The sequence below is a fragment of the Salvelinus sp. IW2-2015 genome, linkage group LG23 (assembly GCF_002910315.2).
Source record: "Salvelinus sp. IW2-2015 linkage group LG23, ASM291031v2, whole genome shotgun sequence".
Taxonomy (NCBI): Eukaryota; Metazoa; Chordata; class Actinopteri; order Salmoniformes; family Salmonidae; genus Salvelinus; species Salvelinus sp. IW2-2015.
In genome coordinates, this window is record NC_036863.1 from 13,405,098 (window position 1) to 13,419,166 (window position 14,069).

General features: G+C 43.5%; 1 protein-coding gene across 1 annotated transcript in view; it reads left to right on the top strand.

The window, feature by feature from the left end:
• Positions 1-504: 504 nt before the first annotated feature.
• Positions 505-14,069, top strand: part of jhy (junctional cadherin complex regulator) — a 36,063-nt gene continuing 22,498 nt past the window's right edge. Inside the window, exons 1-2 of the mRNA XM_023967519.1 lie at positions 505-852; positions 5,270-6,086. Coding sequence (XP_023823287.1) covers positions 509-852; positions 5,270-6,086 — 1,161 coding nt within the window. The 5' untranslated portion in view covers positions 505-508. The remainder of the gene's footprint in view (positions 853-5,269; positions 6,087-14,069) is intronic.

Genomic DNA, 14,069 nt, shown 5'->3' on the forward strand with positions numbered 1-14,069 from the left:
TTGTGATTTTTTTGATGTCCCAGTGTTGTGCGAAAGCATTGCAGCAATGGGAGCTTGCTGTGTGTTATCGCTCTTTCTTCCCTAAGTTACCTATTAACATGGCTGGCAAAACTTAAAACGTTACAATTTGTCAACACGTGCGAAAAATGTGCTACAGAGGTAAGGTTAGATAGTAGTCCTCTGTTATTTTCAAGGTTCTGAACAAAGTGTTGAGTCAGCTAACTAATTCTCCACACCAAGTAAAGTTGAAGGCCATGTCAGCTTCTGACAGCTAACGTTAGCAGCTAAGCCTAAGAAATGTGGGAAAATATCGTGAAAATATCGAGAATATTCTATTCTGAATATGTAATTTAGCTTTTTGATACAGAGGTTTTGCAAGAAGTGAACAAGCAGCCACCGGTAAAGTAAACATCTGTGCACCTACTGTACTGTAATGAAAACAGCATACTGACAGTGACAGTTCAACTACAACCAGCTCTCAACTTTTTCCTCAGCACAGCAGTACAAAATGGAAGGTAAAAAGGGACCTGAGCACGGAAAAACCTATGTCAGGTTAAAGGATGAACACAGGAAACCCTGTCCACTAAAACCAGAGGTTGGTTTAAGCCTGTGGGATGCCGCTGAATCGGACACAGAGAGCTTGGTCCAGGAGAGGGACTACCAGCTTGAGCTTCAGAGGCGAATTGGTGTCGAGTTTGGTGACCAAAACATGACACAACCCCAAGAGGAAGACACAGATGGCTCATGTCTGGATGAGGGGGAACTTCATATATATGATAGTCTCGAGGTATCAGCACTCAGGCAGAACAAAAAGAATGTCCAGCAGCAGAGCAGAGACAAAGAGGTGTCCAGGTAGGCCCTAAACCTTTGCTTTATCACCACTGCTATATGGTGATGGCTATACTGTCATCGTAACCTAAGCAAACTGAAAACTAGAGTGCTCTGAACTACTGCATGGAAGTAGGCCTACATATAACAACAACCAAAGTAGGCCAACACAATACACTTGCAACTCATGTAATTGCTTTGTGAGGACCATTTTCATCTGCCACATCAAATAATAGTGTAGAAATCAAGTCTTGAACCATGTTGTTCACATTTTTTGCATGACTCAGCCTATACCTAATACTGTTAGGATAACCGTCTGTGTAGGAGAATGAAAAGTAAATAGGTTTGCGATCCAGAAGGGGTAAAATAATAGATTTCTCATAAGACATTGTGCTGAATATCAATGTGACTCTTCAACAAATGTGTCTAATGTTCCAAATGTATTTGCAAAGCAGGACATAAATATTTGTCTCATGATGCATATACAATGAGGCAAAAACACCATTCATAAATGGTCTGCCAAAGAGATTCAGTCAATCTGCCAAGTTCATCCAAATTCTGTTATGCATGGGATGGATCCTGACAGATTCTCAGCCATTGGAAATAGGCCTACAGTTAATGTGACCGGTGTAGATGCATAATGTCAAGTAGGCATTCATATCACTGGCAATAGGCCTGAACATTGTTATCTTATACACTGAACAGAAATATAAATGCAGCATGCAACAATTTCAAAGATTGAACTGAGTTACAGTTCATATACGGAAATCAGTAAATTTAAATGAATTCCTTAGGCCCTAATCTATGGATTTCGCATGACTGGGAATACACATATACATCTGTTGATCACAGATTCCTTAAAAAAAGGTAGGGCCGTGGATCAGAAAACTAGTCAGTATCTGGTGTGACCACCATTTTCCTCATGCAGCGCAACACATTTCCTTCGCATAGAGTTGATCAGGCTGTTGATTGTGGCCTGTGGAATGTGTCCCACTACTCTTCCATGGCTGTGTAAAGTTGCTGGATATTGGCGGGAACTGGAACACGCTGCCGTACATGTCGATCCAGAGCATCACAAACATGCTCAATGGGTGACATGTCTGTTGAGTACGCAGGACATTTTCAGCTTCCAATAATTGTGTACAAAACCTTGCGAGCATTATCATGCTGAAACATGAGGGGATGGCGGCGGATGAATGGCACGACAGGATCTTGTCACTGTATCTCTGCATTAAAATTGCCACCGATAAAATGCAATTGTGTTTGTTGTTCTTAGCTTATGCCTGCCCATACCATAACCTCACCATGGGGCATTCTGTTCACAACAGTGACATCCGCAAACCGCTCGCCCACAAGACGGAATACACGCCATCTGCCTGGTATAGTTGAAACTGGGATTAATCTGTGAAGAGCATACTTCTCCAGCGTGGTAGTGGCCATTGAAGGTGAGCATTTGCCCACTGAAGTCGGTTACGACGCCGCACTGCAGTCAGGTCATGACCCTGGGGAGGACGACAAGCATGCAGATGAACTTCCCTGAGATGGTTTGTGCAGAAATTCTTTGGTTGTGCCATCCCACAGTTTCATCAGCTGTCTGGGTGGCTGGTCTCAGACGATCCCGCAGGTGAAGAAGCCGGATGTGGAGATCCTGGGCTGGCGTGGTTACACGTGGTCTGCAGTTGTGAGGCCAATTGGACGTACGGCCAAATTCTCTAAAACAACGTTGGAGGCAGCTTATGGTGGAGAAATGAACATTCAATTCTCTGGCAACAGCTCTGGTGGACATTCCTGCAGTCAGCATGCCAATTGCATGCTCCCTTAACTTGAGACATCTGTGGCATTGTGTTGTGTGACAAAACTGCACATTTTAGAGTGGCCTTTTATTGGCCCCAGTACAAGGTGCACCTGTGTAATGATCATGTTGTTTAATCAGCTTCTTGATATTCCACCTGTCATGTGGATGGATTAACTTGGCAAAGGAGAAATGCTCACCAACATGGATGTAAACAAATTTGTGCACAATATTTAAGAGAACTACGCTTTTTGTGCGTATGAACATTTTCGGGGATAATTTATTTCAGTTCATGAAACATTGGACCAACACTTATGTTGCTTGCGTTGATATTTTTGTTCAGTATATTTTCCCTAAAGTAGACTTTAAGACATTTTCAGTTTGGTCAGTAGGTGGCAGTAGTAGATCATAAGTGGCACCTCAAACTTATTTGTCTTCTTCACTATGGTTGTGCATCTCAAAGGGTAGTGTAGCCTATAACATTAGTGTTAACAATTATTTTTGAATGTATTTTTCCCGTTGTAATGTTTGAACAAGCTGATCAGATTTCAGTTAAACTAGATGTGCTATTTATTAAAATCTTTACTGGAACATGTTATGCTGTACACTAAATCATAATCAGAAGTGTCCAAAATACAAATAGGCTACAGGGGAAGTAGGCCTACAGGGCATTATTTATTGATAATTATGTTACAACCAACTGTGATTGTTTTAAAATGAGCCAAGGCATTCCACTTTTTATTTTGCTTTTCTGAACATTAGAACAATTCAAGTGAATTATGCCATTGTTGCGGTATTTACTTTAGTCAAATTAGTGCCTCACTTTTAATTAGGTCTAATCTGTTTATTGCATTTGAAAATACTGTTATCAAGTACACAAATTAATCAAAATGAAGATTATAATACAGTGCTTATGTAAAATGTTATATGGAAAACTCCTGCAACAATAAAGCATTTTTCTCACTAAACAGCACATGGAAGATAAAAGATGAATAGCGTTCATTCTTCACTCAACAATGGAACAAGGCCAGTAATTGAGCCTGATGCACACATTGGCAAATTAATTGAGCTGTCAGCAGACGTGTTAGGCTAATTTAGGTACTTTCCGAGTAACTGCCTTCATTTAAGGCAAATTAGATTTAAATTTTGTTGGAGGTTATCACAATAAGTGGTCACTCTGCTGTCCATTAACTGGCCGGCTCTTCATTGTCAACATGCCAGAGACCTCTCTGATGCAGGAATCTGAAGAGAGGACCCCCACATCTGTTTTTCACTCTTCCCATCTACTGGAACTGTTTCCTCACTGACCTCGCAATAATAATTTCACCGTAAACAGAGAGGGGCTATTCTCTCATTGTTGGTCCCGGGCAGATTGATGCCCGCCAAATGAAGATCCACTTCACCACGTAGGCACACATTGTTTCAGTGAAAATGACCATGGCAGATACTCACAAAAGGGTCAATTTCAGATTGTCTGCCCTGAGAACAGTCCCAATTTCCCAGCGTCATAGTCTCATAGCCTCGCCATTGATCGGCTCTGTCCTCAAAGCCGGGCGTCCACATTCACAACAGTGGGCATTTCACACCCATGTATAGCCTACTCGTCATTCAATCAATGAATGTCCCCATTCAAGCACCTCTATTCATCCAGTGCAATATTTTTCTGTTTACCTCGTGATTTCTTTTGAATGCTGATAAAGAAACACGTTTGAACATTTTCCATAATCTCTTTTTACTTCCCCCACAGTTCAGTTTTTATTCTAACACTGTTTCTTGAAATCAACCGAGTACATTTTGTTGCGTGTTTGGTCATTATCTCGACTACCATATAATAGCCTATGGGTGTTGTTTTGTGCAGGGTAAAGAAGACGTCGCCCAGCTGTGTTGTATCCATAATAAATTCTCCAGCTTCTCCAGTCATTACTGAGCCATCCCTTACCCTTTTGGCCTCATTGAGTGAAGTGCCCTACACCTAGGCAGCCCCGGGCAGGGGCATCATGAGATGAGGAGTACGCTTCCCCTCATCCGCCAAGCAGCACAACAAAGAGGCACTCTGCTAATTATTTTAATGAGATCTTTTCATCCCCGTTAGAAGGGGCACATTAGGTAGCAATTTCAGTCCATTTTCTAAGCTGAAAATTGCCATTTGTGAACCATTCGCCAGTAGTAGTCTTCAGACACTCCCTCATTATTGGATAAGGAGATGAAAATATGAAGATTACGTATAAATACAGGCAAATAATGTGCTGATGTCAAATTCAATTTGGAACAGCGGCTTGTCTGTTCAAAGAAGGACTCACTCTCATTGTTTAAGGACACCATCAGTATTGTTGAGGTGTACAGTAACACCTATTGTACTGCTGACCTCTCAAAGCTTGTTGTGTTCTTCGTAAAATCTTTATTGTCAGGAATGGAGGCCTACTTGGTCCTAATACTCTTGTATTAAATGACAATAATAGGATCTTCTGTTTCTTGGAATATATTTTATTTCATCATAGGCCAGCCTATTGTACCTTTTTATGATGTTTTAATCGTTCACATTGGTCTTTCCCATTACAGTGTTCTGATTTAGGTTGGTCACTAAAGAAAATGCAAATTCCACTTGTCATGTAAATTATCTACTAACGCCTCTATTCTCAAACTTTGCAGACAGATCCACTATGATGACACCTATGCAGAATTGCGCTACGATCCCAACTGGAGGACTAATCTTGAGGGAGCTCGACAGTTCGACAAGATGACCCCACCACTTCCCCTCGAGGAAGAATCCTACAACTCAGATGAACAATCTGAGGAGAGCCATAGCGAGAGAGGACAGGAGCTTTCAGGGAGTGGAGGATACAGATACATCTTTTCCTGCAGTCCAGCTCTTGCAGAGAGTATGACTCCAGAAATCACAAGTAACGAACTTCAATCTAAACACCACCTAACGTCTTACCACCTCCCCCCACTGCAGAATCAAGTTACCAGAGAGGTTTCACCTGCATTTTCCTACCACCTTCCTCAGAACCAAGTTATAGGGGATAGCTTGCCAGAGTCCACCCACCCAAGTCCTGGTGTGCCATCTGAAAAAGCCATGGAAAGAAACCCACACCAGAGAGTCAAGGCCAACCGAGGTGTGAGGAACCCAACCAATGCCACTGGTGGTGAAATCCAAGCTAGCTCTGCTGACCTAGAAGACCGTTACAGGGAGACACATGACAGATACGATAGAGCGTTTCAGATTTACTACAATCAAGAGCAGTATGGACAGACTAGTGGGACAGTGGCCGAGAAACAGTTACAGAATTCGATGTCCTCTAAATCAAATGGTTCGCGGCACTTGTCCAGCAGAAAGCCAGACATACCAAGGGAGAACATCATTGAACGCAACAGAGTGACACTGGGGATCAACGCAGCCAAACAGGGCTCGTACCTGAGGGCACATGCACAACAGAAGGAGGTGAAATCAGACAGCCCAAATCAGGTAGGCTTGTGTTGATAAGCTGTGTTTTTTCATAAAAGGTTTCTGAATTTGTGGTTGTGTATGAAAGCAACCACAGGTGGCCTCTCCTGTTTATTCCAATTATTTTTGCCCTCCTATTGAATAGGCATGTAGCCTAGCAGTTAGAGCGTAGGGACAGTAACCGAAAGGTTGCTTGTCCAAATTCCAGAGCCTACAAGGTGGAAAAATCTGCCGTTCTGCTCCCCGAGCGCCGATGACGTGGATGTCGATTAAGGCAGCCATCCGCACCTCTCTGATTCAGAGGGGTTGGGTTAAATGCGAAAGACATGTTTCGGTTGAATGCATTCAGTTATGCAACTAAGTATCCCCTTTCCCTAGGTTGTAGTTTACAAACTAGCCACTAGGAGCTGCACAAACATACTGTAACTCTTAATCTCCTTTAAAGGAATAGTTTATCCCAAATCCAGAAACTCCCAAGTGATTCCATACTCTGTCCGTGGAGTGGAGATCTGAGACCGCTGCAAAAACGGGTCATGTGACTATGCAGGCCTCGCTCTGCTTCGTTGTCAGTGAATGCATGATTCACAAATCTGTGAACTGTGGACAAATTCATAGTTTCTTTGAAAGTGTACGGTCGAATTAGCTGTTTTTGTCAATAGTACTATCGGTTTGGAGTCTGGAAATATGTAATTTTCCACCTAAAACGTGCGATTATTTTATATAGCGGACTGCCACAGCAGCGAAAATAGGTAACAACTGCACTTGTAGGCACCCTCGTGGGGGAGACCCTGCTATGTAGAAACGTCACGATATTTTGGAGCTGGTGCGAAAGTTGATAATAAAATTAGGCCTATCGCAGGTAAAGTTAATTATGCAAAGTGGAAAAAGAGATGGCAGCAAGAGCAAGCTGGTGTTTGGTCCCTGGCTGCACTGTATACAGGAAATAAAGGGAAGAAGTTTCACAGTTTTCCGGTAAAAGATAAGCAAAAGATGGTTAGTAGCAGTTAGAAATAGTAAATACAATGTAGGCTACATACTCCTGCAGCCAACCTTACATCGCTGTGTGTGTGTAGCAAGCACTTAAGCGATGATGCATAGGAACAAGATATACAATCTGAAATGATGGGGACAGAAAACCGAAGGGTACTTAAAGATACAGCTGCTGCTACTATATTTCTATGGACTGGATCTGGCGCAGTGTTTGAGAAGCGCAAGCAACAAAGCAAGCGTGCAGAGGTATGTAGTCTAGCCTGATCCTTGAAGTTTGAGGTGTTCTTATTGTGTTATTAGACCAGTGGTGGTCGGTGCGGTTTAAGATGAGGGAGGATCATGGCCTTATTTCTATTACAGCATATTGGATGACTGTCATTCATATTCCATTCACCCAGTTCAATGTAACATCGATAGGTTTAGGCTACTACATGATGCTCAAATTTTCCCTATACCCATCATGAGGTTGCTACAACCTAGCCTATGAATGAAAGTTTACGACGTAGGTGCACAGGTCTAGAGAATTTTGAGTAATCAAAGTGACAGACAGTGACACATTCAATATCACCTTGCACACTCTTGGCTGCATCTAGTTCTTTTCATCCCTGTTTTGTTCCGTTTGCTTCCATTTTAAGAAATGTTTTTCAACAGAAGCCTAGTGGTTAGAGTGTTGGACTGACAATGTAAAAATCTGTCATTCTGCCCCTGAACGAGGCAGTTCGTTCACACACTGTTTTTATTTATCCGTTATTTTACCAGGTAAGTTGACTGAGAACACGTTCTCATTTACAGCAATGACCTGGGGAATAGTTACAGGGGAGAGGAATGAGCCAATTGTAAACTGGGGATTATTAGGTGACTGTGATGGTTTGAGGGCCAGATTGTGAATTTAGCCAGGACACTGGGGTTAACACCCCTACTCTTACAACAAGTGCCATGGGATCTTTAACTTCTTATGGCTGGGGGCGCTATTTTCACGTTCGGATGAAAAGCGTGCCTAGAGTAAACTGCCTGCTACTCAGGCCCAGAAGCTAAGATATGCATATTATTAGTAGATTTGGATAGGAAACACTCTGAAGTTTCTAAAACTGTTTGAAGGATGTCTGTGAGTACAACAGAACTCATATGGCAGGCAAAAACCTGAGAAAAAAATCCAACCAGGAAGTGGGAAATCTGAGGTTTGTAGATTTTCAAGTATATCCCTATCCAAGATAGTGTAAATTTGGTCCAATTGCACTTCCTAAGGTTTCCACTAGATGTCAACAGTCTTTAGAACCTTGTTTCAGGCTTCTACTGTGAAGGGGGAGCGAATAAGAGCTGTTTGACTAAGGGGTCTGGCAGAATGCCATGAGCTAAGTCACGCGCGCGGCCTTGAGAGCGAGCTGCATTCCCTTTCATTTCTAAAGACAAAGGAATTGTCCGGTTGGAATATTATTGAAGATTTATGATGAAAACATCCTAAAGATTGATTCTATACATCGTTTGACATGTTTCTACGAACTGTAATGGAACTGTTTTGACTTTTCGTCTGGACTAAGTGTCTGCGCCTTGTGAATTTGGAGTTGTGAACTAAACGCGCTAACAAAAAGAAGGTATTTGGACATAAATTATGGACTTTATCGAACAAAACAAACATTTATTGTGGAACTGGGATTCCTGGGAGTCCATTCCGATGAAGATCATCGGAAAAAAGTGAATATTTATAATGCTATTTCTGACTTCTGTTGACTCCACAACATGGTGGGTATCTTTATGGCTTGTTTTGGTGGCTGAGCGCTGTACTCAGATTATGCCATGGTGTGCTTTCGCTGTAAAGCTTTTCTGAAATCTGACACAGCGGTTGCATTAAGGAGAAGTATATCTCTAATTCTGTGCATAACACTTGTATTTTCATCAACATTTATGATGAGTATTTCTGTAAATTGATGTGGCTCTCTGCAAAATCACTGGATGTTTTGGAAGCAAAACATTGCTGAACATAACGCGCCAATGTAAACTGAGATTTTTGGATATAAATATGAATTTTATCGAACAAAACATACATGTATTGTGGAACATGAAGTCCTATGAGTGCCATCTGATGAAGATCATCAAAGGTTAGTGATTCATTTTATCTCTATTTCTGCTTTTTGTGACTCTCTTTGTCTGGAAAAATGGCTGTGTTTTTTGTGACTAGGCACTGACCTAACATAATCGCATGGTATGCTTTCGTCGTAAAGCCTTTTTGAAATCAGACACTGTGGTGGGATTAACAACAAGTTTATCTTTAAAATAGTGTATAATACTTGTATGTTTGAGGAATTGTTATTATGAGATTTCTGTTGTTTGAATTTGGCGCCCTGCACTTTCACTGGCTGTTGTCAAATCGATCCCGTTAACTGGATTTCAGCCGTAAGAAGTTAATGACCTCAGAGAGTCAGGACACCCATTTTAACATCCCATCCAAAAGAATGCACCCTACACGGCAGTGTCCCCAATCACTGCCCTGGGGCATTGGGATATTTTTTAGACCAGAGGAAAGAGTGCCTCCTACTGTCCCTCCAACACTACTTCCAGCAGCACCTGGTCTCCCATCCAGGGACTGACCAGGACTAACCCTGCTTAGCTTCAGAAGGAAGCCAGCAGTGGTATGCAGGGTGCTATGCTGCTGGCATTACCCTGTAGAGCACTTAGGCCTATATGTCTACATCAGTGGAGGCTTCTCAGAGGAAGAAGGGAGGCCATCCTCCTTAGTTAATGTCATTTATACCATTTAAAAAATTATAATTTTTAGTTAAAACTATAATAAATATATTAACGTCACCAGATAACTGATTAAAACACACTGTTTTGCAATGAATATCTACAGTAGCCTCAGCAGCACTCTGTATGGTAACACCATAACTGTAACCGGAGGACAGATAACTTCTGTCCTCCTCTGGGTACATTGACTTCAATACAAAACCTAGGAGTTTCATGGTTCTCACGCACTTGTTTTTAACCTTTATTTAACTAGGCAAGTCACTTAAGAACAAATTGTTCCTAGGCCGTCATTGAAAATAAGAATTTGTTCTTAAGTTTTGGGCAAATGTGAAAACATAAACCCACTAACGGTCCCCCACATAGAGGTTTATAATAAGAGATCATTCAATAAAGTAAAGTTGAGCTACTTACTCGTTGGATAATTGTCCATTTGGCCCAGCTGGAATAAGGTCTTCAATTCCTTTTTGGAATACAGATTTCTTTCCAAGACACCAGAGTTTTTGTGGGCAGCAAAAAAATCCCTGTGGTTGCGAAAGCAAACTAACTGCTCCAAATCAACAATAAGTTCCTCCATGTCTGTAAGAATTGTAGTCATGAATTCTAATTCTCTGCAGCACAGACATTCCTCATTCACTGCACCACCAGTCTGTGTTGATCCTGGGGATGGATTGGGCCCCCGGCCCAGCTGCTATTGCAACCTCGGTTTCTAGAACAGAGGCTGCCGTCTGAAGTTCAATTTGCCTCAATTCTTCATCAGAATATACTACTCTGGCTCAAATAAATAACACATCTAAAGCAAAGTTTGAAATGTGTTCTACCCTCTTGTGGCTTTGAGTCTCTAGTGACTCTTGTCAAGGAGTTCAATTAGGCTACTCTTCCTCCTCACTCGTGACTCTTTCTTCATCAGACATGTTCTTGGTTGTTTTTTTGTAAGACAACAATAACTATATCCTCACTACTTCTCACCCCCCAATAAACTTCAATAAGTGACATCAAGCTTTATATAAGGGCATATCGTGACGTTTCAACACGAGGGGTCACATGCGCAGTTGTGGAGGCAGTCGGTGATATAAAATTATTATATAAAATAATCGCAAATATTTAAGGTGGAAAAGTACACATTTCCTAACTCAAAACCAATAGAACTTTTGACAAAAATAGCTAATTCGGCCGTATGCTTTCAATAAAACAATGAAGTTGTTGTGGCAAACCTCTTCAAGGTTATGAGCGTTTGTCAAAAATTAAGTGGGAAACTGTCACCAAATTACCCCAGAATGAGAGTTATTTCGAACAGGACAGTACCTGTGTGTTTGTTTCTCCGTCCTGGTCCACCCAGGTCATAGGCAAGGTCAAGGATAGCAGGGTTCGGTACACGAATCGGGTTCTCGGTAGGTCCAGGTCCAAACGCCAACAGGTAAATCCAAAACAGTCCAGCTCATACACGGTAAATCCAGCCAATATTTATTGTCTCTTTCTCTACAGTTCATAGATCCTTCCAGCCCTCTCTTCCTCTTCCTGTTTTTTCTTGACCCTTTATCTGTGTGTCGGCTCCACCTTCTGAGGGTTCCCCTTGCTTCTGGGACTTGTAGTTTTGGCAGTCGACAATTTTGTGATCTGTAGTTCTAATCGGGGTGGCCATTTTAGTGATCGGGCAGAGCCCGCTTATTAGTTCTGCTCTCACATATCTGCCATTTATCACTCGACCCCCTTCTTTGCCACACATCTCCCCCCTAGATCCGACCCCCTAGGTCGGGCTACCGCAGCAAAATATGCGTGCATGCGGGATAACCCATYCACATTTCCCATTTCCTTCCCTGCTTTGTGTTTCAAGTCAAAGTGAAACGGTTGGAGACTCAAAAACCACCGCATCACCCGAGCGTTCTTCTCTTTAGCCCTATGCATCCAGGTGAGTGGTGCATGGTCACTGATGAGGGTGAAGTGGCGCCCCTGCAGGTAGTATTTCAGGCTTTCTAGAGCCCACTTTACTGCCAGCGCAGCACCTCTTTCTCAACGACTGCGTAGTTGATTTCCAGTGGTTCCAGCTTCCTGCTTAAAAACAGGATGGGGTGTTCCACCCCTTCTACCTCTTGGGATAGCACTGCTCCCAAGCCGACCTCTGAGGCATCCGTCTGAACCACAAACTCTTTCTCAAAGTCTGGTACCACCAGCACTGGATTACAGCAGAGAGCCTCCTGTAATGTYCTAAATGMTTTGGTGGMCCTTTCATCCCATTTGACCATGTTTGGCCCTCTGGCTCTAGTCATGTCGGTGAGTGGGRCGGCCACTGTGGCATAACTTGGGATGAACTTCCGGTAGTAACCGGTCAGCCCTAGGAAGGCTCGAACCTGCTTCTTATTTACTGGTTTCGGCCATTCTCTAATTGCCTCCACCTTCTTACGTTGGGGTTTGATTAACCCTCTTCCCACGGTGTATCCCAGATACTCCGTTTCCCCTAACCCCACATAACACTTGGCAGGGTTCGCCGTGAGCCCTGCCTTTCTAAGGGTGTCTAACACCGCCTGTACCCGGGGTAAGTGGGATTCCCAATCAGGGCTGTAGATCCCCACGTCATCTAAATAAACTGCGGCGTATGCCTGGTGCGGTTTTAGGACCTTGTTCATGAGCCGTTGAAAGGTGGCTGGKGCCCCGTGTAAGCCGAATGGCATGACGGTGTATTGAAACAAACCGTCAGGGGTTGCAAAGGCTGTCTTTTCTTTGGCCCTGGGGGTCAGAGGAATTTGCCAGTACCCTTTTGTCAGGTCCAGGGTCGTAATGTACCGAGCTTTACCAAYTTTCTCCAGTAGTTCGTCTACTTGGGGCATGGGGTAGGCATCAAACTTGGAGATTTCATTTACCTTCCGAAAGTCGTTACAGAACCGCAAAGACCCATCGGGCTTGGAGACCATCACAATTAGGCTAGACCACTCACTATGTGACTCCTCGATCACTCCAGCTGTCAACATTTTCTCTGTCTCTGCTCTAATCGCGGCCTGTCGAGCCTCGGGTACCCGATATGGCCTCATGCTCACTTTTCTCCCTGGTAGGGAAACAATATCATGAGCCGTAACCTCAGTTCGGCCGGGTACCTCTGAAAACACATCTCTGTTTTTCTGGATCAGGGTCTTTACTTCCTGTACTTGTGCTGGGGACAGAGTAGGTGAAATATTTACTTTGGCTGTCTCCTGAGTGTGTGTAGGGTATGTGACCATTAGTGTTTCTCTCTCTCTCTCCATGCTTTTAACAGGTTTATGTGATAGATCTGTTCCTGTGGCCGTCGACCTGGCTGTCGGATCCGATAATTAACTTCTCCTATTCTCTCCAGTACTTCATATGGTCCTTTCCATGTGGCTAGTAGTTTGCACTCTACCGTGGGGATCAGCACTAACACCTTATCTCCCGGTTGAAATTCCCTCAGGGTAGCCTGCCGGTTATAAGTGTGCCGCTGGTGCTCTTGTGCTTGTCTCATGTGCTCTCGGACGATGGGCATGACTGTGGCTATCCTGTCTTGCATTGCCGTGACATGTTCTATAACACTAGTATACAGGGTGGATTGATGCTCCCAGGTTTCCCAGGCGATGTCTAAGATTCCCCGGGGGTGCCTCCCATATACCAGCTCAAAGGGAGAAAACCCCAGCGAGGCTTGAGGAACCTCTCTAATGGCAAACATCAGATACGGCAGCATGCAATCCCAGTTTTTCCCATCCTTATCGATTACCTTCCTGAGCATTGACTTCAGGGTCCTGTTGAATCTCTCAACCAGCCCGTCTGTCTGAGGATGGTAAACCGATGTCCTCAACTGTTTCACCTGCCACAATTTACAAAGGTCCGCCATAAAGCGGAACATAAAGGGGGTCCCCTGGTCAGTAAGGATCTCCTTTGGAACCCCTACCCTGGTGAACAAGAGCACTAATTCCTTGGCGATATTTTTGGAAGTCATCGTCCGAAGGGGAATGGCTTCTGGGTAGCGAGTGGCATAATCTAGAATGACCAGAATGTATTGGTGTCCTCTTGGTGTCCTCTGGCGGATTTGGGTAGTGGGCCCACTATATCCATCGCTATCCTCTCAAATGGCGTTTCGATTATGGGGAGTGGCACTAACGGGCTTCTAACAGCTGGTCGGGGAGCTGTTAACTGGCACTCCGGGCACTCTCCACAATGCCGAGCCACTTCAGCCTGAATTCCTGGCCAGTAAAACCTCCTTACAATCCGGTCTCGGGTTTTATCGATACCAAGGTGTCCACCCAGAATGTGCCCATGAGCTAGATCCAGTAC